The sequence below is a fragment of the Lissotriton vulgaris genome, chromosome 9 (assembly GCF_964263255.1).
Source record: "Lissotriton vulgaris chromosome 9, aLisVul1.2, whole genome shotgun sequence".
Lineage (NCBI taxonomy): Eukaryota > Metazoa > Chordata > Amphibia > Caudata > Salamandridae > Lissotriton > Lissotriton vulgaris.
In genome coordinates, this window is record NC_141697.1 from 597,501,841 (window position 1) to 597,525,121 (window position 23,281).

A 23,281-nucleotide genomic window follows, 5' to 3' on the forward strand; every position below is an offset into this window, starting at 1 on the left:
ATTTTGAAATGGCAATAGATCAGGCATTCGTTGAATTTGCTCAGATTTATGACCGGCTTTTTGCCGCCGTCTGTTTTGTCGAACAAGAAAACATTGCTCATGAACCCCCTGGCATAGGGAGAAGTATGGGAAATAGCGCCCTTGTGGAGGAGGGAAGTGACTTCCTCGTCTACCAGTGCTGCGTCTTCTGCGGAAAACTGAATGGCGAGGGGAATGGCCCTTTCTACTGGGTTCCCTACAAACTCTATGTGAAACCCCCAAACCTTTTGAAGCACCCAAGCACCTTGTGTGATAGCCAACCATGCCTGGTAATACCCTGCCAACCGCCCCTCTATGTTTTGTGGGGAAGAAGGGGGAATACTCACCGGGGCTAGAGTTGGATGCTCCTCCTCTGAAGCCTTTGCCTTTCCCTCTGCGTCCTCGTCTGGGATAAAAGTTCCCAAACCTGGATTGGTCCTGGTACTGTCCGGAGCCTCTATCGTTGGTCTGGGCTGCCAACCGGCCGAGCGGCCCCTGCCTCAACCAGCCCCTCGAAAAACACGGGGGAAAACGGTCTTAATCGTGGACTGGGCCCTGTCCAGTGACGTAAATGTGTTAACAAATTTTCCGAGTTCCTTCACAAAAGGCTCCCCAAATAGGCCCCCCTGAGCGATGGCGCCCGCCTCCGAGTCTGCCAGGTCCCCTAGCTTTGGGTCAATTTTAATAAGGACGGACCGGTGACGCTCGGTGGAAAGAGCAGTTGGCATTGCCCAAGAATATAACCGCTCTCTGTGCCCAGCCGGACAGAGTTTCTGGGGAAATGATGGAGCCTGATTTCTTAGCCTCCTCGGTCATATCTAGGATCTTCGTGATCGGGCCGAGGATGCACAGGAGCTTGTCCTAGCACGCCCTCCAAGATCTGTCGATCCCTTTCTTGGGATCCCTAATACATTTTTGTAGGAAGGTAGTCATGCGGGGTCTATTTTAGGAGTAAGGGCTACCTTCCCCTCCAGGGACGGGCGGGGGCACTCAACCTGGAGGAAATTGCGGGCCTCTTTTTCAAGAGGGCGCCGGATGTCTCCAGCTACATATATTGCGACCTTATCGGCCGGAGCCCACTCGGAAGAACGTGGGTGTACAAAATCATTTGGGTCAAGCATATCAGAAACTTGAGCAGGACAGAAAGGAAGCCAGGGTCTCGAAGGACCAGGGTCAGAGTCAAGTTCACCATGTCGGTCCGGGACAACAGGTTTGAGGGCCGGTGTAGGAGTCTGTGGGATCCCTGCTGGTAACATCTGTTGGCTATCTATGAAAGCTTGTTTCAAACGCTCGAAAGCGTCTACATCAACTCCAGGTTTCCGGGGGCGTTTAGGTGGCTGGGAGTCCTGGGCTGACTCGGTGGGGCCTGCGGTAGTGCTGCAACCTGCCGCTCCAGGCGCTCAAACACCTTTTCTATTTGGCAGGAAAGCCTGTCCTCTAAAGGCGTGATGGCCTGATCCACCGCCCTGTAAATAGAAGTATCCACCGCCTCATAGAAGGCGTCCCCCCAAGGGATATCAGCGAGGGGGTCTTCCTCCTCTTGGTATTCATCATAATACTCCATAGCTGAGAAAGCGTAGAGAGCAAGGGGAAATATATATACAAGATCGTGAAGTAAGGGTGGAAACTACCGGGCCATGGGTGAAGGCCTTAAACTGGGCTTGGTGTCTGCCGAATATAGGGGTGGCGTGAAACCACATTTTTACGGGGTTCTAGCCCCAGGGGACAACTGCTGGCAATAAGCGGTATAAAGAAAAACACACACCCAACAGGGTGAAGCAATACTGGTCTGGGACCTGTCCCTCAGCGAGATGTAATAAATCTTCACTACAGACTTGTGTTCCCGTCAGGTTAAATCGGGCAGGGAACCGAGCGTTATCACACATACAGACAAGCACTGGCGTTGCCAATAGGTCTCGCAGTAGGAAAGTTGGAGCTATTGGTTTTGTAAATGACATTTTATATTTATATATCGTTCTTGGCATTGTCAATAACAATATATAAATATAAATTTCTCTGCGCTTGGCAACCGGAAAGGCAAGAGCAAAAACAGATTAAAAGAGCCATGTTTTTAGACCTGAGTTTACACTCCTGTGTGGGCAATCATACCTGTTGAGCTTAGGGCTTCACAAAGATAAATATACTAAGAAGGGATGAGTGCCATGCCTGAATTAATCATACCTCCTCCTCCAGCTCACCCCCAATCACACAAATGTATGTAGGGGCTGAAAACCGCATGGCCATTGCGAAATGTTGACACTACATGTAAAGCCATTTTAGACATAAAAGCCAATTTTGAAGGAATTCTGATGTCCCTTTTCGCGAGGGAGGGCAGCTAGTGCGTTTATGGGACTGATATGCTTCTGCTGTTGTGGAAATGTAGCCTGCTGGGCAAACGAATCGAAATATGGTAGTGACAAACTTCTCTGCCGTCAGAAAAAAAACACCACCTTTACTTTACTACCACTGTCTTCATGGCACTGACGTTAGGCTTGGGGTGTCCGGGGTCTCTTCCCACCCCCAATGCTGCACCAACTCTTTGGCCAAGGTGGAGGCGGGAACCAGTGGGTTAGAGTCCGCCAGGCGTCACTTCCGCCTTATCCTTACGACTGGAAACCCAAGCGGGCTGCTGTATTTTTTTTTCTGGGTTGTCAAAAATAAAGTCATGATAAATGCAGGACAGAGAACGGGAAGGGACACGTTTCCCGCCTCCGTGCCCCGCTACACTCCTTAAGCATAACTCGCGAGGGATACACAAAGGACAGAGACAATGAGGGCCGTGGGGAGCCTGCTTATACCGCTGACACTCGCCGGGGTGGTGATGAGAAAAGCAAGCCCATTCTTTTTATTGAAGCAGCCCCGCCCCCTCGCCTCCCCTCATGCACACTCCCTTCCGAGGGGGTCTGTGCCTTAACAAAAAGGCTTCCCTAAGCCCTGTGCCCAGGTGCACCTCTGAGCTGCGCGAGCGGGGGTCAGAGTGTGTGTGGGGCTCAGCCTCACCCGGTGCCCCCACTGACACACTGGTAGGGGTACAAATACCGCCTGCTGGTTACAGCGCAGGGGGTTAATGCTCGGAGCACACCCCGCTCCCCATTCTTCTGGCATGTGTTATCAGCCCGTCTTACGCCTGCCTCGCGCCTCCTCCTCGCGCAAGTAAACATTTGGATAAAGGCCTGAGCTGAACCTGAATTGGGGGGGGGGGGCGGGGGGTAGCCTCGTGAAGTGCCTCGTGCGCCCCCGGTCGCTGATGATTTTGTGATGAACCACACTGCTGATAAGCTTGTGTGACCCCAGCGGCGGCCGGGCCGCTAGAATGACAGAGTAATCAGGCAAAAGCTGGCTGCAATGCACAGATACCATAGGTGTTGGGAATCTTTGGTGACTAACAATGAGCTCATGCAAATTTGCCCGAGTATAAATTGCTGACACTGGTGCTTTCGTGCTGCCAATACAGCTCTAGGTGGGATCTGCTGGTGATGATGGCCTGGTAGATCTGCCAAAGGGTTAACTTCTTCTGCTTTACGTTCAATGAATGTGTTTAAACACCCCTTACAACCAACAGGCACTTTCAGTGAGATTCATCCCATGCAGCGCTACGAGATCATAATAGTGGCAATGCAGCGCTGCACAGATCTCTGTAACAGAATCTGGTCACCTTTCTGTCAAGGGGTACAACTCAACATCAGGGCTTTCCACCTTTTAAAACCCACGAGCCAAGCACCCCCGCATCCCCCACAGAAACATCTGGGCTGACAGCTGCCGACGAACATCCCATGCACGTGACAGGCAGGGTGCACGGAAAGCGCTGAGCGCCCCTTGAAGTGCTTTGCATACAGGTACAGTTACAAACAAGACCCGCTTCTCCTTCTGAATCGATGCCTGCTCTTTGCATATTTGCCTCCAGAGACAGATGTTTTTCCAAGGGGCGATATGAAAATTCACCTCTGAAGAACAGCCGGGCGGCAGATGGGCCCCGGGTACCAGTGATGAAACCTGCAAATAAAGGATATAATAAAAGCATGCTCACGTTTGGGTACCGGATGGGGGCAGGAGAGCCTGGTGGGGGGTGCGGGAATGTGAGCGAGGAGCTCACGGTGAGGAGAGGAGAGGCTGCATTCTGGGGTGTCTGAAGCTTCAATTGCAGTTTTTTCTGAATGCCTAAATATAACACATTGTAGTGATCTGTCCTGGCTAAGACTAATGCAACAATAACGTCTTTTGCTGTCAGCAAGGATGAAAGGAAACACATTCGCCAGGACCCTGAGAAGGTGGAAACAAGAGGAAGTGACTTTATTAATTTGGTCCATAAAGGTCTTTGCTTCTAGTGTGCCACACTTGTGGAAAGGACTGGGGGCAAGGCCCTGGTTTATCCAATATCACAGAATCTTCAATTGCCTGCATGCTGCACACAAGCGTGTGTCTGTTGGTTTTGTGTATTTCTTGCATGGTTTCATGTATTTTGTTTATATTAGATGTAGGGCTTGATTGGTTGTTTGTACGTGCATGCCTGTGCATGGTTGTATAGTTTTGTCAGTCTATGTGCAGGTGTTGTCTAGTTTTGCGTGCAGGTAGTGGCTGTGTGTATTAGGCTCTTTAAATGGCTTTACTTGGGCCTGTCTGCTGGTCTGCCTGAGCAGGAATGTTCATGGCCCGCAAGAGAGGTGGGCCCCTCGGTGAGCAGTGCCAGCCACTGGCGCGGGGCTCGGGGAAGGTCAACCTGAATCTGAGAAGGGCTTTTATGTGTCACGAAATGCAGGCTCCTCTTTCAGGAAACTTTCCCAAAGAAAATAAGCCAGGCCTGGCTCCGGTGGGGAAAGAACGGGGAGGAAAGTAAAGTGGGGTGGACCTGAGGAACAAGGGGAAGTTGAACAAAAGTGAGGTAAAATGAGACACAGGAAAAGAGTGGCCAGAAGGAGCTTAACGGGTGTCGGAAAGGGAGGTGGGGAGGCTTTGGAGGGAGGAAAGTTAACAAGACGGAGGGAAGGCAGAGAAGGGGAGGGGGGAGGAGAAATGCGACACAGTGTGAAGCAGCAGGGGCCTTTGAAGTGAAGCTAAGCTTCACTTCAAAGGTGTGGGTGGAGTGCTGCTACGGCCTGGGGGAAGCTGGCTGGGGAGGAGAAATGCAAGTTTATGGCCCAAAAGCGCATGCCTGTGGCCACGTGAACTTAATGAAAACCGCAGCAAAAAGCCCGTGGTTTCACGAGGATTTTGAGCACTTGAATTCTCGCTCCCTCAATGCGCTTGCGCGCATTGTAGGTCACGAGACCTAAAAAACGGACAGCGAGAAGAAATCAGCCCGCCGCTGTCTGCAGACCAAATCGGCGTACTTCTCAGACCAGAGGCTCCCGGGTGAATGGCGCGCGACACTTGAATTCCTAAGAGGAATCCAAGGAACACGACTCCACACACTGCCTCCCGTGCCCTCTGGCAGTGGGAGGAACTCAGAGCACCAACCAGCAGAGTGCCACATAGGGACGGGAAGCCCGTTCCCGCAGCGCACAAAAGAATAATTAATAGAAGTGCGGCCCACGTGCAACAGTAACCATTAATTCTGAAACAGTTATAATTATTAGAAACAGCGCGCTCGCGCCAACAACAAACTTAACATGTGAATCTACACATAAGGATAATCATGACCGAAATTAAGCACTAAGCAGTCACAAGAACTGAAGAGCACTTATCTGGCTGCTTAGCAGCGAAGAAAGAGGAAGAGAGGACACTAACAATGGACTATATTGGACTAGGATGCCCTGATTGGACACTGTTTCCCTGTCCTGGATTGGTTGTTACCATGTGTTGTGTTTTTTCTTGACTACTTTCCCTCTGGTTCACGATAAATGTAGTCCTTTGTTAATCTTAATGCTGCCAATGCCAATAAAATGAAGAAAGAAGGCTTCCAGTCCTGACAGATTTCAGCAATACTTGTGGATTTGTCTTTCACAACATCTGCAATTAATGTTTTTAAATGAGACATCACAATTGGAATATGTACTTTTCATTTTCCAGCACCAGTGGAAGAATTGCGCATATTTCAGATGTTATAATGTCAGAAGCATGGTATGAATGGCAGTTTTTAGTAACTGCCATGTCAGGCTTTACGATTAACTTACTGATTTTACAGATGTCCCAATATCAGGATCCATTCTTTTAATATTTGCTTCTAATGTCCAATGAACAGCGGTAGCACTTGGAAGTGGTTTACCTGGTCTGCAGAAGTTGCAATGTGTTTCAAGCCACTTTCCTTACAAAGTAGGAGTCTCACTAAAACATGTTTCATTTCTTTCAGAAATATCACCCTGTTGCACTTTCTAATAACGATTCTAGAAAAGAAATACCCCAAAGTTGTTAACCTCCATGAAGAGCTTGCCAGCATTCCAGAAGCAGCAAAAGTGAAGTAAGTTTGAAGATATAGGTGATTAAAAGGCAACTTGTATATAAAAAAAATCTATTTATTAAAAGAGTTTCTCAATCAAATTATGTGATTAGTGTCACTTAGAGCCTGTATTAAGAATTAGAATACTCTGAAAGAATATTGGATCTCTTTCATACATAATAAAACAAAACCACAATAACGGTGCATGGAAGATCCTGGACAGAACAAAAAACTCCATGCACAATCGTTTGTGTGAGATATGAGAGTACTGCAGTAATATCATTAGTTACGGTGACATCAAAATAAGAAGCATGGAAGGTTAACGGGTTTCTGCTAATTCCTTAGAGGGATGGAGCTAGTGAAGCCCCCAGGAGCTTCTTCCAAAACAAGGTGATAGCAAAGCACATAGTTGCCCACCAAGGGCCGTATTGCACAGCGCCTCGGGGGCGCAACAGGCGTTTGCGCCTGCTTCATGCGCCTCCGGTTCACTTTGGTATTCAGTGGCGGCTGGTCAATTTATAAAGTGGAGGAGCTATCATATGAAAGGTCATTTTGCAGGCACACACTTGCAGCATCTCATCAATTAATTTTATAAAACTCTAGTAATGACACATACAAACAAATACACACTTTCACGTACACACAAACTGGTGCACAATTGCAAACAGGCACATAAACACCAGAAGCATGCTCTCACTCATACACACAACATAGAAACTTACCTGGGGTAGTCCTCAGCGCAGTTTCCTCTGCACATCGATTTCCAACTTTCAGAATGAACGAACAAGGAACCAGAGTGATGCTCACACACTTATGCCCATCCAGAATTTTGGATACGACGGGCCATCTTTTTCCTTTATTATGGCTTCTGATGGGGCATAAGGGCGCATGACTGACAGGCCCCAGTTCACTATTATCTGACATGCTGCACTGCCTGACCCTAGTGCAGCATGTCAGATATGTATTGCATCTGTGAAAGGATGGGCTCTAACACCCCACACATAACACATGTGCAATACAGCCTCTTATGGTGCAAGGTGATATTGCAGCTTTTATATGTAAACAAATGATCAATGAGATTGTTGAATTAAATGTAAAAGCTGCAATATTTTATGATATGAGATGCTAGTGAGGCTTGACTGTGGGGGGAGTGGGTGTTGCCGCCTTTTTCACACCTACGGAGAAGCCTCCACTGGTGGTATTACAGAAGGGGCTGCAGAAGCTTGTGCAGCCCCTTTTGTAATACAGATAGGGCTGGCGCTGTATGTGCACCAGCGCTATCATTAGAAGGTGTTCCCTCATTTTCATGAGAGGCTTGGCTCCATGCAAATGAGAGAATCACATTTCTTTGGCGCCCGTGCTGTATTACCGACATGCCTGCAGAAGCAAACATGCCTTTAGTAGGCACACTTTCAGTGCACCACAAAAAGGTGGCACACTTTTAGTGCACCTTCTTAATGGAGCCCTCTAAAGGGAAGAAAGGGGGTCCTATGTACCCCCCAGACATCCCCTTGCAGGCAGGTGCATTCACTTACTGCACCGCCTACAAGGGGATCACTAATTCCTTTTAAAAGTGCAGGTGAATTTCGGCTTGCAAAGAGAATCATGGAGCAGCTTTTAAACAGCTGATCCGTATTTCTCTTGAATGCGCTGCCCTGGGGGCAGCGCGAGTTCCCAGCTGCCCGATTTCAGTGCATTCTACCTGATAGGGCACACTTTCCATATTTGCACCCGTCTCACCTGTTTTAAGGTGCGCCGTAGCGCAAAAATTAAAAGTGCACCCTATCTGTAATATGGGCCCTGAGGTTCAGTCTGTGGGGTTCCGGTTTTCTATTATAAAATAGATATTGGTTCGGGTGAGCATGGCAGGATCACATGGGGGGGTCAGTTTCTTTAGGTTCTTACTTTCCTGTTGCTCTATGACAATGTATCTTGAATATTTACAATGATTATAAATTACCATTTTTTTTATTGATAAATAGGCATATGGAAAGGACTGTCGTTTTACAATTGTGTGTTGATCTGTATGTGTTTGGAATTCTGTTTTATGACAGTGTCTTATCTTTTATATCTGATGCATTATGCTTTTATGGTCTGATATTTTCTTGACTGAATAAAGATGACATTCATTCATTCAATGGGGCAGTCGATAGGGTTTAGCATCAGTAGGCAACCATCTCATCAATAATGTGTCTAAGGCAAGTGCTATTTTTCGGCTTGCTAATCTGTCAGTCTCAGCCAACAGGGCTCTACTTTCAGTTCTCAATCATCTCTGGAAAGTTCCCTTCTTACGTCAGTCTTGCATCTTAATTTAGTGTACATCATTGCAATAACAGCCCAACATCCGAATGTTATGTATAACCATTACAGCCTTGTTTCTGTTACCCAGTGTTGTAATCTTATGGCGATTGTCCGGTCTCATTGCTTCTAGTGTGGTTACACCCTACAATTAAATGTGATTTGGGGGTACTATATTGGTTTTTAATTCACTATTTTCACGGGCCCCCCGCTCCAATGATTAAACATGCCTCCCTGTCTTCAGGTGTAGGCCCACTCTCTATTAGACCAGGTTTTTAGAGAGCGAGGGCTGCCTATGATGAAGCATGACACATGGTGGTGTGTGAGGACAGCCCTTCACAATTTTTGATGTGTCCAACACTCCTATTATAGAGTGGTTGTCGGGACACTCCTATTATAGAGTGGTTGTCGGGACACTATAACGCGGTGTAAGTAACCACAACTTTAGGGTAGCTTCTACAGTGAGTACTTAGCAGATTTGGAGGCCAGGTCACCCAAGAGACCCCATAGCCTCAAGTTCCTTCCCTTGGATATTACCAGGATTTGTGTGTGTAAAAAGTCTCCTAGAATTCCCTTCCTCTTAGAACAAGTTCTGAAGGCAAGTTTGAATTTTGTGAGAGACAAACATTTGTGACTCTTAAGTTACTGTTCTCCACAAAATGAGTCGTCTTTTAGAGATAAGCGAACATCAAAGATTTTAAGAATCATGCTGGCTATGCAGCAAGTTAGACAAACTGTCAAAAGCTTTTGAGGTTTGATGAATAAGTACACACAAGCTGAAAGCTGTTCCAGAATCAGTTCCACCAAGGAATTGCTGGATGTCTTCGCACTAAAAAACAAATCTTGCACATTTCATTTATAGGCTTTGCTTCCCTCCTCCCCTCCAAGTCCGCAAGCTCTGTGTAACATATGAAACGGGTAGAATATATGTTCAAGCTGTCTTGTCATTGTTTATTTTTTGAGGATTTCAGAGCTGTTTTCTTAGTGTTGCAAAAACTTTTGAAATCAGTGCTCATCCATGTTTATTGAGATGCCTAGTCCCCAAAATATACAACTTTGTTTTTCCAGTGTTTACAAAACATGTTTTTCGCTGTGATTGTTATAACCTAAAGGAGACTTATACAGAGGGTGTAGTGTCTTCCCATTGGAAGTGTCCACTGGACTTATGTTAGGCTGTTTTAAGCATAGAAAGTATGTGTATTGCACTTTCACTCAGGCTCCAATATCGTTAACCTTTCACATATCTTATTAACGTTTCACACACACTTTGTCAGGACACAGAGCTACTTAACTAATAATACTTCGAAAGTAAGTGATATATCCAAAAGTTTTAATAAATCTCTGTACACAGTTGGAGGTCATCTATCTACTCCTTACTGAATATTATGCCTTCGTAGGGGTGGTCACACCAGCCAACAGTAACATTTTAAATTACACTAGAATAGTTAGTAGCCCTACATTTTAAGGCACCTGAAACCTGTTGCTTTACACATGCTACCACTGCTTTTCTGCAGTCTTTGCATGGCTAGATTAAGGTGGTGGTGCTGCTGTTGTGTGGGCATTCAAAGCTTCCAAGGGTCCCCTTGACACATTTTTAACTAAGTCAGCCCTGACCTTTTACCAGACATCACATTGTGTTCTTGAACTTGAGATTTTGCTGTTGTGATTAGCTGAAGGTATCACACATAAAAATGGGTAAGGTTTCAGCAATTATTTTGATGGTATGTGGAAAGTCTTGTCATGTTTGCACCACTATCCTTCACAAGTATCTGCCACTAAACTTTGCATTGAATGTTTAAAGCCTGGATTGTTTGGCAGTTTTCCTGCTATCAAAACTGACTTTGTAGAAAAGGGGGGTGTTGGAGCAAAGGTTTTTACTCGTTCTGTGGATAAATGTGATAGTGCATATTGCCCAAGATTCTTATGAGCCCCCCATTTCACCAATTGGTGAAATAATTAAACACTGCAAAAATATCAAATATGATTTTAATATTTCCAGATTCTCTACAGTGTATAAAATGTGATCAGACCTTATGCATGCTTCTAAACCCTGCACATTTAATACAAGTTCACAGACCTGGAAGAAACAAAAGAACGAAAAAACTATATGTTCAAGGCATATGGGCTGCAGATCACACACTAGTGCATGGATCGCCATCTGGTGGTGGGCCCGGATGATTACACTTTGTTATTGTCTTAGAAGAGTCTTTGTTTGGTAGCTGACTCCTCCTATTGAGGATAGTGCGCATGGGCATCGACTCCATCTTCAGATTGATTTTTCCACCATCAGGCTCGGATGTGTTTATCATTCAGTCCCGTTACCGATCTCCTTTCGACTGCCAGTCCTCCATCATACCATTGGTATCGTCTTCGATCATGATTTCCTGTTACCCGCGTCGAAGAAAGGTTTGCACTTCTCGATCCCAGCGCTCGTTGGGTCCAACTGCGCCATTGGGCCTTTAGCTTATGGAAAGAACACCCTTCAAGAAGTGCCCTCAGTGTGGACACAAATTTCCCCACACTGATCTACATGAGGTGTGCAATCTGTGCTTGTCCCCAGAGCACGAGAGTTGAGATTGCCAGGCCTGCGCTTCGCTCCGGTCCAAGAAACTATCAGAGACCGTCGAGCTCGAAGAGTCATGGCGTAGTCCTCTTCGACACCTGATCTCATCATAGACGACGCTCCAATCAATCTAGAGCCCGAAGAACAACAGCAGGACGACGTTGTTTCTGAAGCAGAGGATTCAGCTTCCGGAGCTGAAGGACAATCGGAAGATGACGATCTTCTTCCAGCTGGTCAACAGGTCGTGAGTACAAGCATCAACCATGTCCACACCCCCATACCGGGCCAGGCTTCGGTTTCACCTCCACCTTCGGGTCCAGGTGCACACCCACCAAAAACTTCAGATGCCTCGCCTTCCAGCTCGGCAACGAAGAATCCTAAAAAGCCTTTAGGCGACTCGGGCTCGAGTCAGCCTGCCCTTTCCGACAAGCAGAAGGTCCTTAAACCGAAACTAACTCCTGCACCGAAGCAACCTTCGGTACCAAAACCGGTCGAGCCGAAAACAAGTGCAGCACTGAAAACAGTTCCCAAAACCGTCGAACCGAAGCCAACTCCGGTACCGAAACAAGTAGACCAAAGGCCACTTCGGCACCGAAACACACTTTGGCACCTACAGTTGTCGACCTGAAACGTGCTTTGGAAACAATAATTTCGGATCCGAAAACATCCGATCAGAACAAGAGACTCAACACCAAGAAAGATTCTGACCACAAGCCTTCGGAACCGAAACCAAAATCTGCTCCAAAGACTGTAATAGACACTGCAAGACCTTCTAAGCAACTCGGCCCCAAACAAGACAAGTCGGTGCCAAAAAAGGATAGTTCCACAGAAGAGCTTTTCCGCCCAGATCCAAAACTAAAGACTCTTCTTATTCATCCAAAAACTGGACATATAATTAAAGTGCCTGAAAAAAGGAAGCTGGACCCTCCCAAAAAACCTCCAGTTCCTCTCAAAAAGCGTGCTCAAACTTTCCCAATAAGAATTCCTTCACCACTGCTAGAGATACCACTGGACATTTCCCCTGCACACTCACCATCCATCACGCACAGCCCTGCACCAGCAGAGGATAATGAGGATGAGGATAATTATTCAGAGGGGGTAGAAAATGAGCAACCCATAGATGACACAGATGACCCAGACAATGTTCCTGGGGCATCAGATGATCCCTGGGAAGATTATAACGCGCCAGATGCCCCAGATCTGCCACAAGATGACGCATACCCTTCTAGGCCATCTCCTCCAGATGACACTATAGGGTTTACGCAACTCATTCAAACGGCAGCCCCCTGCCATTGGGTAGATTTACACATTGATCCAGTAGAGGAAGACTTCCTTATGGATACATTACTACCATCACACAAGACTACAACCACATTACCAATGCTTAAGGAAGTGGTAAAACATGCACCAGAGGTGTTCAAAGACCCTGTCAGAGCCAGAATAATTAATCCCAGGTTAGAAAAGAAGTATAAAGCAGCTCCAACTGACCCAGCACACATCAGCGGCCAGTTGCCATTAGACTCATTAGTAGTCTCAAACGCTAGGAAAAGAGCTAACGTGCAGACAACAGGGGATTCCCCCCCCTGATAAGGAGTCCAAACTTTAAGATACTTCAGGAAAACGCACCATCTCACAAGCAGCCAATGTCTGGAGAATTGCTAACACTCAAGCCCTGTTAGCAAGATATGATCAAGCTCATTACGATGAGCTAGAAACACTTATGCAACATTTGCCAGACAAGTATAAGGTCAGGGCTTCTTACTTAATACAAGAAGGCAAGGTCATTACCAATACCTTAATACGTTGTGCTTTAGATACGGCTGAATCAGCCTCTAGAGCAATAAATACAGGCGTACTTTTACGTAGACATGCCTGGTTGCGCATCTCTGGGTTCAAACCAGAGGTACGGACCAGTATCCTTAATCAACCTTTTGACCAGCAACATCTTTTTGGTCCTGCAGTTGATCATGCGCTGGAGAAAATGAAAAAGGATAAAGACACAGCAAAATCCATGGGAGCTTTACAAACTCAAACTCCCCGAGCGTCCTTGCGTCGCTTCTCTTACATGGGCTCCTCCAAGGGTTTTCAAACAGACTACGCCTCCTCTTCTTACAAGACGCCCGCCCAATAGAGGTTACTACAGAGGAGGATATAGAGGTAACAACACTGAAGGTAGAGGCAGAGGCAACAACAACCGCAATGCCTCCACTCCTAAGCAGTGACTTCCATCCCCTCCCCCCAGATCATTCCACTCCTGTCAGGGGAGATTACAACAGTTCCTACCTGTCTGGAACTCCAGCACCACAGACAGGTAGGTGAGACAAATAGTTCAGTCAGGTTATTGCCTGGAGATCACTTCCACTCCTCCAACAATACCACCCAGACAGCGTCCCATGTCACAGGAGCATCTCACACTCCTAAAACAAGATGTTGCCTCTCTACTGCAAAAGAATGCAATAGAACCAGATCCAGTACACCAGCAAAAAACACAGGAGTTCACTCCCTGTATTGTCTTATCCCCAAAAAGGACGGCTCCCTCAGACCTATACTAGATCCTTAGACTCTTAAATCTTTACATACAGTCTGACCTCTTCCATATGGTCACATTATAGCAGGTCCTTCCTCTGTTAAAACAAGGCGACTTCCTTGCCACCCTAGATCTCAAGGACGCCTACTTACACATTCCCATCCACCAAGCTCACAGAAAGTACCTTTGGTTCGTGCTAGACGGTCAGCATTACCAGTTCAAAGTACTCCATCTCGGAGTAACTACAGCACCTTGAGTTTTCACAAAGTGTCTAGCAGTAGTAGCAGCACACCTGAGAAGTGACAACATTCATGTCTTCCCATATCTAGACGACTGGCTAATAAAATCCAATTCATGCCACCAGTGCGTGCAGCACAAGCATCAGACCATCTGCCTGCTACACAAGCTCAGCTTCACAGTAAATCAAAAGAAGTCACATCTCCAACCATCCCTGTCTCAACAGTATCTAGGTGCCACAATAGATACCTCCAAAGCAATTGCAATTGCAGCACCAAAGGAGACTGTGGCCCACCTATTCTTTGCCTGCCCCACCTACAAAGTGGCCCGGAAAATCTGGCTGAAACCTGTATGTAGGGAGCTGGGGTTGAGGTGTCATAGCCAGGCATTACGTGTACTTTCTACTGATTCTTCATCCACCATCATGATATGCGGGGTGGCAAAATGTTTGGGCAGTGCATGGGTGACGCGCTCCCAGTTACTGAAATTGCATTCTAGGGCACCAACGGTCTGATGCTTGTAACCGTTTGTAGTAAACTAATGACTGTGGTGCATTTCTTAACCCAGGACTCTTCCTTTACACGCCGTATCATTTTATAGTTTTAACCGGAGAATTGAAAATGTATTATGTATATGTATTCTTTTATGGTGATCAAATTTGCCGAATAAAGATTATTTAACAGCAATTCCTTCCCCTAATCCAGCAAGGATACAAAGTATGCAAGCTCTTATACAAAATTCCAGCCGCAACACTCACTACCAGCTCGAGTGTTCATGCAATTAATCGGAATGATGGCATCTTGCATCTTCATAGTGCCATACGCAAGACTCCAAATGCACCCTCTGCAAAAGTGCTTAGCAAGCCAATAGAACCAGGTTCAACAACAACTAACAGATCTGGTTGTGGTGGACGACCGGACACATCGCTCTCTGCAGTGGTGGAACACCAAAACCTTTCAAAACGCCGGCCGTTAATAGAGCCAGTTCCCAGTTCCACAAGTGGTGCTAACCACTGACTCATCTCACACAGGTTGGGGAGCCCATTTGGAAGAGCACACAGTACAGGGTTCATGGAACCCACAACAAAAGCAACTCCACATAAACCATCTGGAGTTGCTAGCCATTTTTCTAGCTCTAAAGTAATTTCAACATTACCTATCAGGCAAGGCTGTATTAGTCTGTACAGGCAATATGACAGCCATGTACTACAACCAAAAACAGGGAGGAACACACTCCTTACAGCTCTCCCAGCTGGCGCAGAGTATATGGGGGTGGGCCATTCCTCAAAAAATCTTTCTGTTAGCAGAACATCTACCAGGAGTTCACAATCAAGTTGCAGATCTGTTAAGTCGTCTAAAGACATCAGATACACGAGTGGGAACTTCGACCTCAAGTTCTTCAACCTTTCTTTCACAAGTGGGGCCAAACCAAGATAGATCTGTTCGCCATACACCTCAACTCCAAATGCCCAAGCTTCGCAACCAGGTATCCACACCCATTGTCCAAAGGCAATGCGATATGGATGGGTTGGTCAGACAGATTTGCGTACGCTATTCTGCCTCTCCCACTCATTCCGTAAGTGGTGCACAAGCTACAGCAACACTCCCTCACATTGATTCTCATTGCACCAACGTGGGCAAGACAACCGTGGTACACCACACTACTAGAGCTCTCAGTAGTACCCCATCAAAAATTAAAACTCTCTCCACACCTACTGGCACAGAACCATGGAGAGATCATGCATTCAGACCCCATGCAGCTCAACCTAGCGATTTGGCTCCTGAGGTCTTAGAATTTGGATACCTCAATCTTCCACTGGATTGCATGAATGTTATAAAAGAAGCTAGACGTTCCACCACTAGAGCATGCTATGCAGCCAAGTGGAAAAGGTTTGTTGTGCATTGCACAAATAACAACATTAACCCACTAGATGTTTCTATCCAAAACATCATATGTTACCTGCTCCATCTACAAATATGTGGTTTGGCATACTCCTCAATCAGGTTACATCTTGCTGCTATAGCAGCTTACCTTCAAAACAGACAACATCCGTCATTATTCAGAATACCTGCCATCAAAGCATTTATGGAAGGACTCAAAAGAATAATCCCTCCCAGGGTACCACCCTCCCCTGTATGGAATCTAAATATTGTTCTCACTAGACTTATGGGTCCTCCATTTGAACCCTTTCATAAGTGTGAATTACAGTTCCTTTCATGGAAAGTTGCTTTTTTTAATTGCTATTACCTCACTCAGAAGAGTGGGTGAGATCCAGACATTAACAATTCAAGAACCATTATCACAACTCCATAATAACGAAGTGGTTCTATAAACAAACCCAAAATTCCTTCCAAAAGTCATTTCACCTTTCCACCTCAATCAATCTATTGAGTTGCCAGTATTCTTCTCGCAACCACAAACGGTTGCTGAAAGAGCTTTACATACACTAGATGTCAAAAGAGCACTCCTCTGCTATATTGATCGGACAAAACCATTTCGTAAAACAAAACAATTGTTTGTGTCCTTTTCTCCTCCACATAAAGGTAATCCAATTTCAAAAGCTGGGATTGCAAGGTGGATTGTCAAATGCATTGAAATTTGTTACCAGAAAGCCAAACTCACTCTATCCATTCCCCCTAGGGCTTATTCAACCCGTAAACTAGGGGCATCTATGGCATTTTTAGGAAATATTCCCTTAGATGATATCTGCAAAGCAGATCATGGTCTACACCCCACACATTCACAAAACACTACTGTGTAGATGTGCAAGCAAAACAACAAGCTAGTGTGGGCCAGGCTGTACGCAAAACATTATTTCAAACTACTGCAACAGATACTGGTGGTCACCGCTAAGGGAGAGAACTGCAATGCAATCAATGCACTAGTGTGTGATCTGCAGCCCATATGCCTCGAACGAAGAATTCTACTTACCTGTATGCATCTGTTCTTGGCATGTAGGGCTGCAGAGTCACACACGCCCACCCGGCTACCTATATCTGTTCCAGTAATATCTTAATTAGATACTCTAGACATGGACATCTTTTTCTGTACTCATCCAACTCCATCATTTCCCCAATGGCGAAAACAATCTGAAGATGGAGTCGATGCCCATGTGCACTACGCTCTATAGGAGGAGTCATCTACCAAACAAAGACTTTTCTAAGACAACGACAAAGTGTAATCATCCAGGCTCACCACCAGATGGCGAACTATGCACTAGTGTGTGACTCTGTAGCCCTACATGCCAAGAACAGATGCATACTGGTAAGTAGCATTTTCCTTTAGTGACATTATTGAAAAAAAAAGTCGAGCAGAGTAATCATAGACCAGTGTTTCTCACTGATACATTGTCTCACAAATTTACATTGTTCAGGCTCCTTCAGAAAAAAAATGCTCATTCTCTCTAACTTTTCGAATAACATTTTAATTTATGACTGTGCTAGTGTTTATCAGTGGTTATATATTAACACTGATGAGGGCATGTTCTTGTGGGATTTTATCAGTTATAGCTTTAAACCTAAAACTGGATATCCTATATATATGTTCCACAAATCTGAGTACTGTGCAAGATCTGCAAAACACAGTCTGGTATAGTGTCAATTGCTGCAAAAAACAGTAAGAGAAAACCAGAAATATAGGTAATATATTTTCAAATATTAACCCTAACACCACCACATCTCTGCACATGGTGCACTGGTGCATAATCCTTGGCTCTCACATACATTTAAAAAATACAGAAAAAGGATACTGTAAACCTAAACACTAGATTTCTGTGTTGCTTTTATCAAATTTGAAGTGTTGATGCTAAAATATTGTTCTAGAGGGAATATTAAGTCCTCTGAATTGTCTGAGTCCTTGTCCCTACCAGTGCCAGATGCTCTGGTGGAATCGCTTCTTTGTTTAACCTGGCATGACTTATGCATATCGTAGGTGACTCAAGTATATGGTTATTTTGTACAAGGTGTTCTTTCATTTGGAGAGCATCCACTTTTTAACCTTTTGTGCTGGAAAGATATCTGTTGCGGTCCATAACAGTGGTTGGTACTCGCCAACCTTAAGATTGTTTCCAAGTTGAGACAGATGGTAAGAGGCATCCGTTGAAACATTTAGTGGCCACTGCTCTCTAGTACCTCAGTGTTGCCCCTTGATCAAAGGTAACACCAGCTATGTATGGGCATGTGAATCATCGGGCTACAGATGTCTGCGCTTTCTTGTTAGAATCCTATCCAGTCCTGTATAATTCATTTTGACCTCAAATGGTCTTATGCCATGGTGACAGTCAATATTGCTACTGACTAAATGGAATGAGTGGTCTCCAAAGCCACATATGTGCCAACCTGTCATGGTTTGCCCACCCCATCCTCAAGTTCTACGCGGAGCTGATGATTACCACCCCATACTTTGTGTTCAGTCAATTGTGCTCAGATGCCTGACATGAAACCATCTATTTTGGAGCCATGTGGCACTTTCACAGCCACCGTTATGCTGAAAAACTCCACAACGGCATACAAGTGTCAGGAGACTGATGCAAAATGACATTTCTGTGCCCTGAGTTTTAGTGATAGAAAAAACAGTTTTAGAGCTTCAAAAGGTATTTTTTTCTCATGAAAACGTGTATTGTTTCAGTTGATTTAATTGCAGGTCTCTGACTTTCTCTTTGTGAAACTGTTATTTACAGTATGACTGAGCTGGACAAAGAAATCAGCACGCTGAGAAGTGGATTGAAAGCAGTTGAGGCTGTAAGTACCTTTTTTTTTATTCAGGCGACAGCATATTTCCTTCTTAGAAGCACAGAATGTGGGACCTTTAACAAAGCTGCTTTTATCTGGCTTCCTGTAGTGCAGTATAATCGTCTTTCCTGCTTTGCATGCGTCTGTTCTCAGCTAAAAGACTTCTGGCTTAATATCGGTTAGTTTTCCCTGGTTAGAAACTGAAGTTAGTATTGAAAGGAAGGACTCCCTTTTTGGGTTTTGGGGAGGCGGGGAGGTGGCAGGGCGAGCTATATCATGTGCTTTTGTGTCACTATAATCTGAAATTGATCAAAGATTATATACCAGACGAGTTCCTAGCCTCCGCTCTGTTCAACCATTGCACACAGAAAGAACACTGATCCATTGATGGTTTGTCGTCATTTGGCATGACCTTGCTCTGTGCTCCCCTCTGTTGACATGTCTCAGCAGTGGGCACACAGATGGTTATTGTGAGTCAAGGCATGAATTGCAAGGTGTTTTGACATGTAGGGATTGTGGACCATCACATGGACTGCTTAGCATCTGTTTCCTAAGTACCTTTAAAATGAATAAGGAATAGATTTTGCATTTGTAGATTCTCAGCCTGCCTTAGTTTATGGAAGATGACATTCTTTCAGTTGACTAGTGATTTTTACCATAAGTAACACTCCCAAAGCAATTTAGCTTGAGTCTGATCATTAGTGATTGTTCATCGAAAGCCCAAGAAAAGTAGACCGCTTCATACACAGATACATGTTTGTTTACATCCGTCCATACTACTGTTGTCTCGGTACACCTGATAAAATGTGTATCTGACAACTTGCCAATACACTTTCTTGTGTAACTGGCTGTGTCCCAGAGTTTATTGGAAGACATATTTTTTTGGCGCCTGGTATATCAGCCGGCAGCTTGATGGAAGAGGCTAAACAGCACTGAAAGTATTTCTAATCCTTGGGCGAGGACATCGCCATTGAATCAAAAATCATCTAGCTATTGCAATCGTGCTGCCATCACCTTTTGATTCTTTGGAACACTCACCAGTGGTTTAGCAACACTACACAGATTTTTTTCACTGGTACAAGATGTATTGATGAGGTTGGATTCCTGCAATTCTTTAGTACCGATGTCCCCTGTATAAATGTTTAGCTAGAATAAAAACATCTAATAAAGCCTACCTAATTTAAACCCAGAACGGAGCACAAGGGGTGTGTAACCCCCCATTCCACCAACTTCAAAGAATTCCTGTAAAGTTAAGTGTAGATTTCAAGGTGTTGCATGTGATCAGCAGAGCATTTGATGAAATTTGGTCTTGGATTAGATAAATATATCCCAATTGACCACCGATTAGCCAACAAAGTTGCACTTTAGATCTGAAAATTCAATAAAAAAATAAGATCCATGGATGCAGACATTCTGGGCGCTACTATTTGAGCTAGTTTGCCAAAAGAACTTGCAAACATTGAATCACTGATCTATATGCCTACCACTCGACATGTGGCCAATATAGACGGGCACTACCTTTTCTCCATTTTCCCACACTCGTACTGGGTGCAAAAGAATTTGGACACCCAACCTCTTTCCACCAACTTATGAAGTTGGCCACATAAAGAGTTCGAAATCTTAGGAACAAGGGAACAATGGTACACAAGACTGCTTCGTGCCAAACTTCCGCATTTTAGGAACAGCACACTGAAGTGTTGAGACTCAACACCTTCCCCGATCATGAAAACAGTAACCATGAGAAAGCTGGTGCTACACACCACAGGGTGGTGAGGCTGCTTGGGCACTCATGTAGCTGATCTTCGATGAGGGTAACCATTATTCCAAATCGCAGCCCATATTTAGATGAAACCATCACAATTATTTCTATACTTTGTGTTACCAGCTCTGTATTATTTTGTCCAAATTCCCTCTACTACCACCGTATGCATAATGTTCCCTTCTGAATGCATTCCTTTTTTAAAAAACACAATATTATTGTTGACTGTTCAACAATGCCACACTTTCACAAACCTTATTACTTAGGATTTTTCACCACAGTTTTCACTCCACTTTGCTGGTTTCTTTTCTAATCCTCCTTATCCTTGCCCTCTCTTCTAACCAAGCTGTTCCTACCTGGCAGGCCTGCTGACACCACTTGTCAGTGGACATGAGGGTGGCCAGTCCCAGACTATCCCTGTCTGGTCATAGAGCCTCTCTCCATCTTTAGCTAGTCTCCTCTTCTGTCACAACCATCTCCGAATTGCCATATGAGCCTCGCTGCTTTTCCACCAGGCTCTTTTAACAGCTCTTCGCCAAAATGTTGTGGACGAGGGGCCGTGTCTCTACACAAGACTTTGAGGTCATTCAGATATTAGCTAAGATCTTTATTCCATCACGCAAATCTTCAGGGCTCTAGGTAGCTGTGTTTGAGCCAATAGGTCGCTCTGCCGGTGATACGTCCGACCCGGTGGGGCCCAAGACCGTCTGATGCTCCAATTTCGAATAGGGAAAGTGGACTTGAAGCGAAATGCGCTTTTTATATAAACCCGGAAAATGTAGTTCAAGTCGCGTCGGACGTATCACCGGCAGAGCGACCTATTGGCTCAAACACAGCTACCTAGAGCCCTGAAGATTCGCGTGATGCGATGAAACACGTGTCGGCTGGCTGTTGGTAAGCCTTGAAAATTAAATGAGGACACAAGGATTCTCACTTGTCATCCTATTCACTTCCTATTATTGTTCACTCCATCTGTTTCTCTGCATGTTTTTACAACTATGAAGAATGTATACATTGACCTACGTTTACAGAAATATATAGTGTGTGCATAGGGTATGTCTCTGTAGCCCGGGTTATCATGAAATTGCTCATTGTTGGCCCATGCTAGCAGACGGCCTATGAGGTTCTGCTTAATCATCAGGGCAGGATCACAGTGACTGTGGAGAGTAAACAAGAGCACAGATACTGAAATGCCACACAAGGTGTGTCCAGAATCCCTTGTGATCAAATATTCAGTTTGTTGTTCTTGTGTGGACTACCTGTGATGAACGTGCCTTTGACGGCAGAGAGGACAGACTGCACAAACTATTTTCTTGGTAAAAAAGCAATTCTTTTTTCAGGTAATTTATCATCCCAACCCTTAAAGTGAACCAAAAGACACTCAGAAGGCTTGCTTTGCTGGTGTATCCAGTCAGTGAATGTCTTGATTTATACACTGTAGTTAACCAAAGCTGCCTTTTTGTTTGTCTTCTAGGAACTTGAATATCAGAAATCGCAGCCAGCACAGCCTGGGGATAAGTTTGTGTCTGTCGTCAGTCAGTTCATCACGGTGGCCAGCTTCGGCTTTTCTGATGTGGAAGATCTTTTAACAGAATCTAAAGAACTGGTGAGCAATATGATGGAAGCTTCTAATGTCGCTACTGTTTTTGCCACCAGGCAGACATTTACAGTATAATGTGCATGTCAGGCTGCATTGTGGAATGCTTTCCTATTCTGCTGAATTATTTATTGCTTTTTGTACTTCAGAAATGAACGAAAACTAGTATTAGTATTATATATAATACTAATATCAGTATCACTAAAATATTCATATATATATGTGTGTGTGTGTATGTATGTATATATATATATATATATATATATATATATATATAATGTTTTTTTCTTTTTCACTGAAAAAAACCAAAGGTTAAAATAACGTCATTGTTATTTATAGTTTAGTGCCACCATAACATTTTAAACGTACAAAACTACCAAAATTCCCCAGTTAGTTATCTCAAGTAACTAGAACTTGCACCCTTGCTATGGCACTGCTTATGACCTCACATAATACATCACTCATGACATGGTCAGTGACATCACTGATGACATCGTCCACAGAACCAATCACACCCACATCCAACCTCTCATACTTCCACTCCACTTGCATACCCATTCACAAACCCATTCAATGACTCACTCATACAGCCACTAACAGCCAAATCACCCACCCATACAGTCAGACACCCACCCACTTACTCTCTCACCCATACAGCTACTCACAGAGCCACTCGCTCACTAATCCAGCCACTCACATTAGCACTCACTCACCTATATAGCTACTCACACATCCATTTACTAACCCAGTTAATCACATACATCCATTCAAACAGCCACTAACTTGCCCATACAGCTACAAACACACCCACTCATCCCCCTATAGAGCCACTCACACATCCACTCAGTCACCATACAGCCACTCTCACACTCCCCTCACCCATATAGCCACTAAGGTAGTCACTCACTCATACAGCCACTCTCACACTCAATTACCAATACAGCTACTCACAGTCACTTACACACCCACACAGCTACTCACATACATCCGTATTCACCTTTACATGCCTCCCACACTGATGCAGTCACACACCTACTCAGATCCATATGTTAGAAACAGTATCACTCATTGCTAGTTTAGAAATAATATTAGTGTTCGAGGCATGCAAGTTGTAGATCACATGCTTTGCATACTCCTGCCATTTAGTTTTGGGTCCGTATGTTTGCAAGTTGTTTTTCT

The 23,281-nt window shown here is 44.8% G+C and overlaps 1 protein-coding gene across 4 annotated transcripts in view; it reads left to right on the forward strand.

Moving 5' to 3' along the window:
* The window catches only part of DAAM1 (dishevelled associated activator of morphogenesis 1), a 679,460-nt gene that overhangs the window by 636,505 nt on the left and 19,674 nt on the right, over positions 1 to 23,281 (forward strand). For all 4 annotated transcript variants that reach the window (XM_086938202.1, XM_086938204.1, XM_086938201.1 and 1 more), the window contains 3 exons: positions 6,305 to 6,412; positions 18,695 to 18,755; positions 21,980 to 22,111. In XM_086938202.1, coding sequence (XP_086794328.1) covers positions 6,305 to 6,412; positions 18,695 to 18,755; positions 21,980 to 22,111 — 301 coding nt within the window. The remainder of the gene's footprint in view (positions 1 to 6,304; positions 6,413 to 18,694; positions 18,756 to 21,979; positions 22,112 to 23,281) is intronic.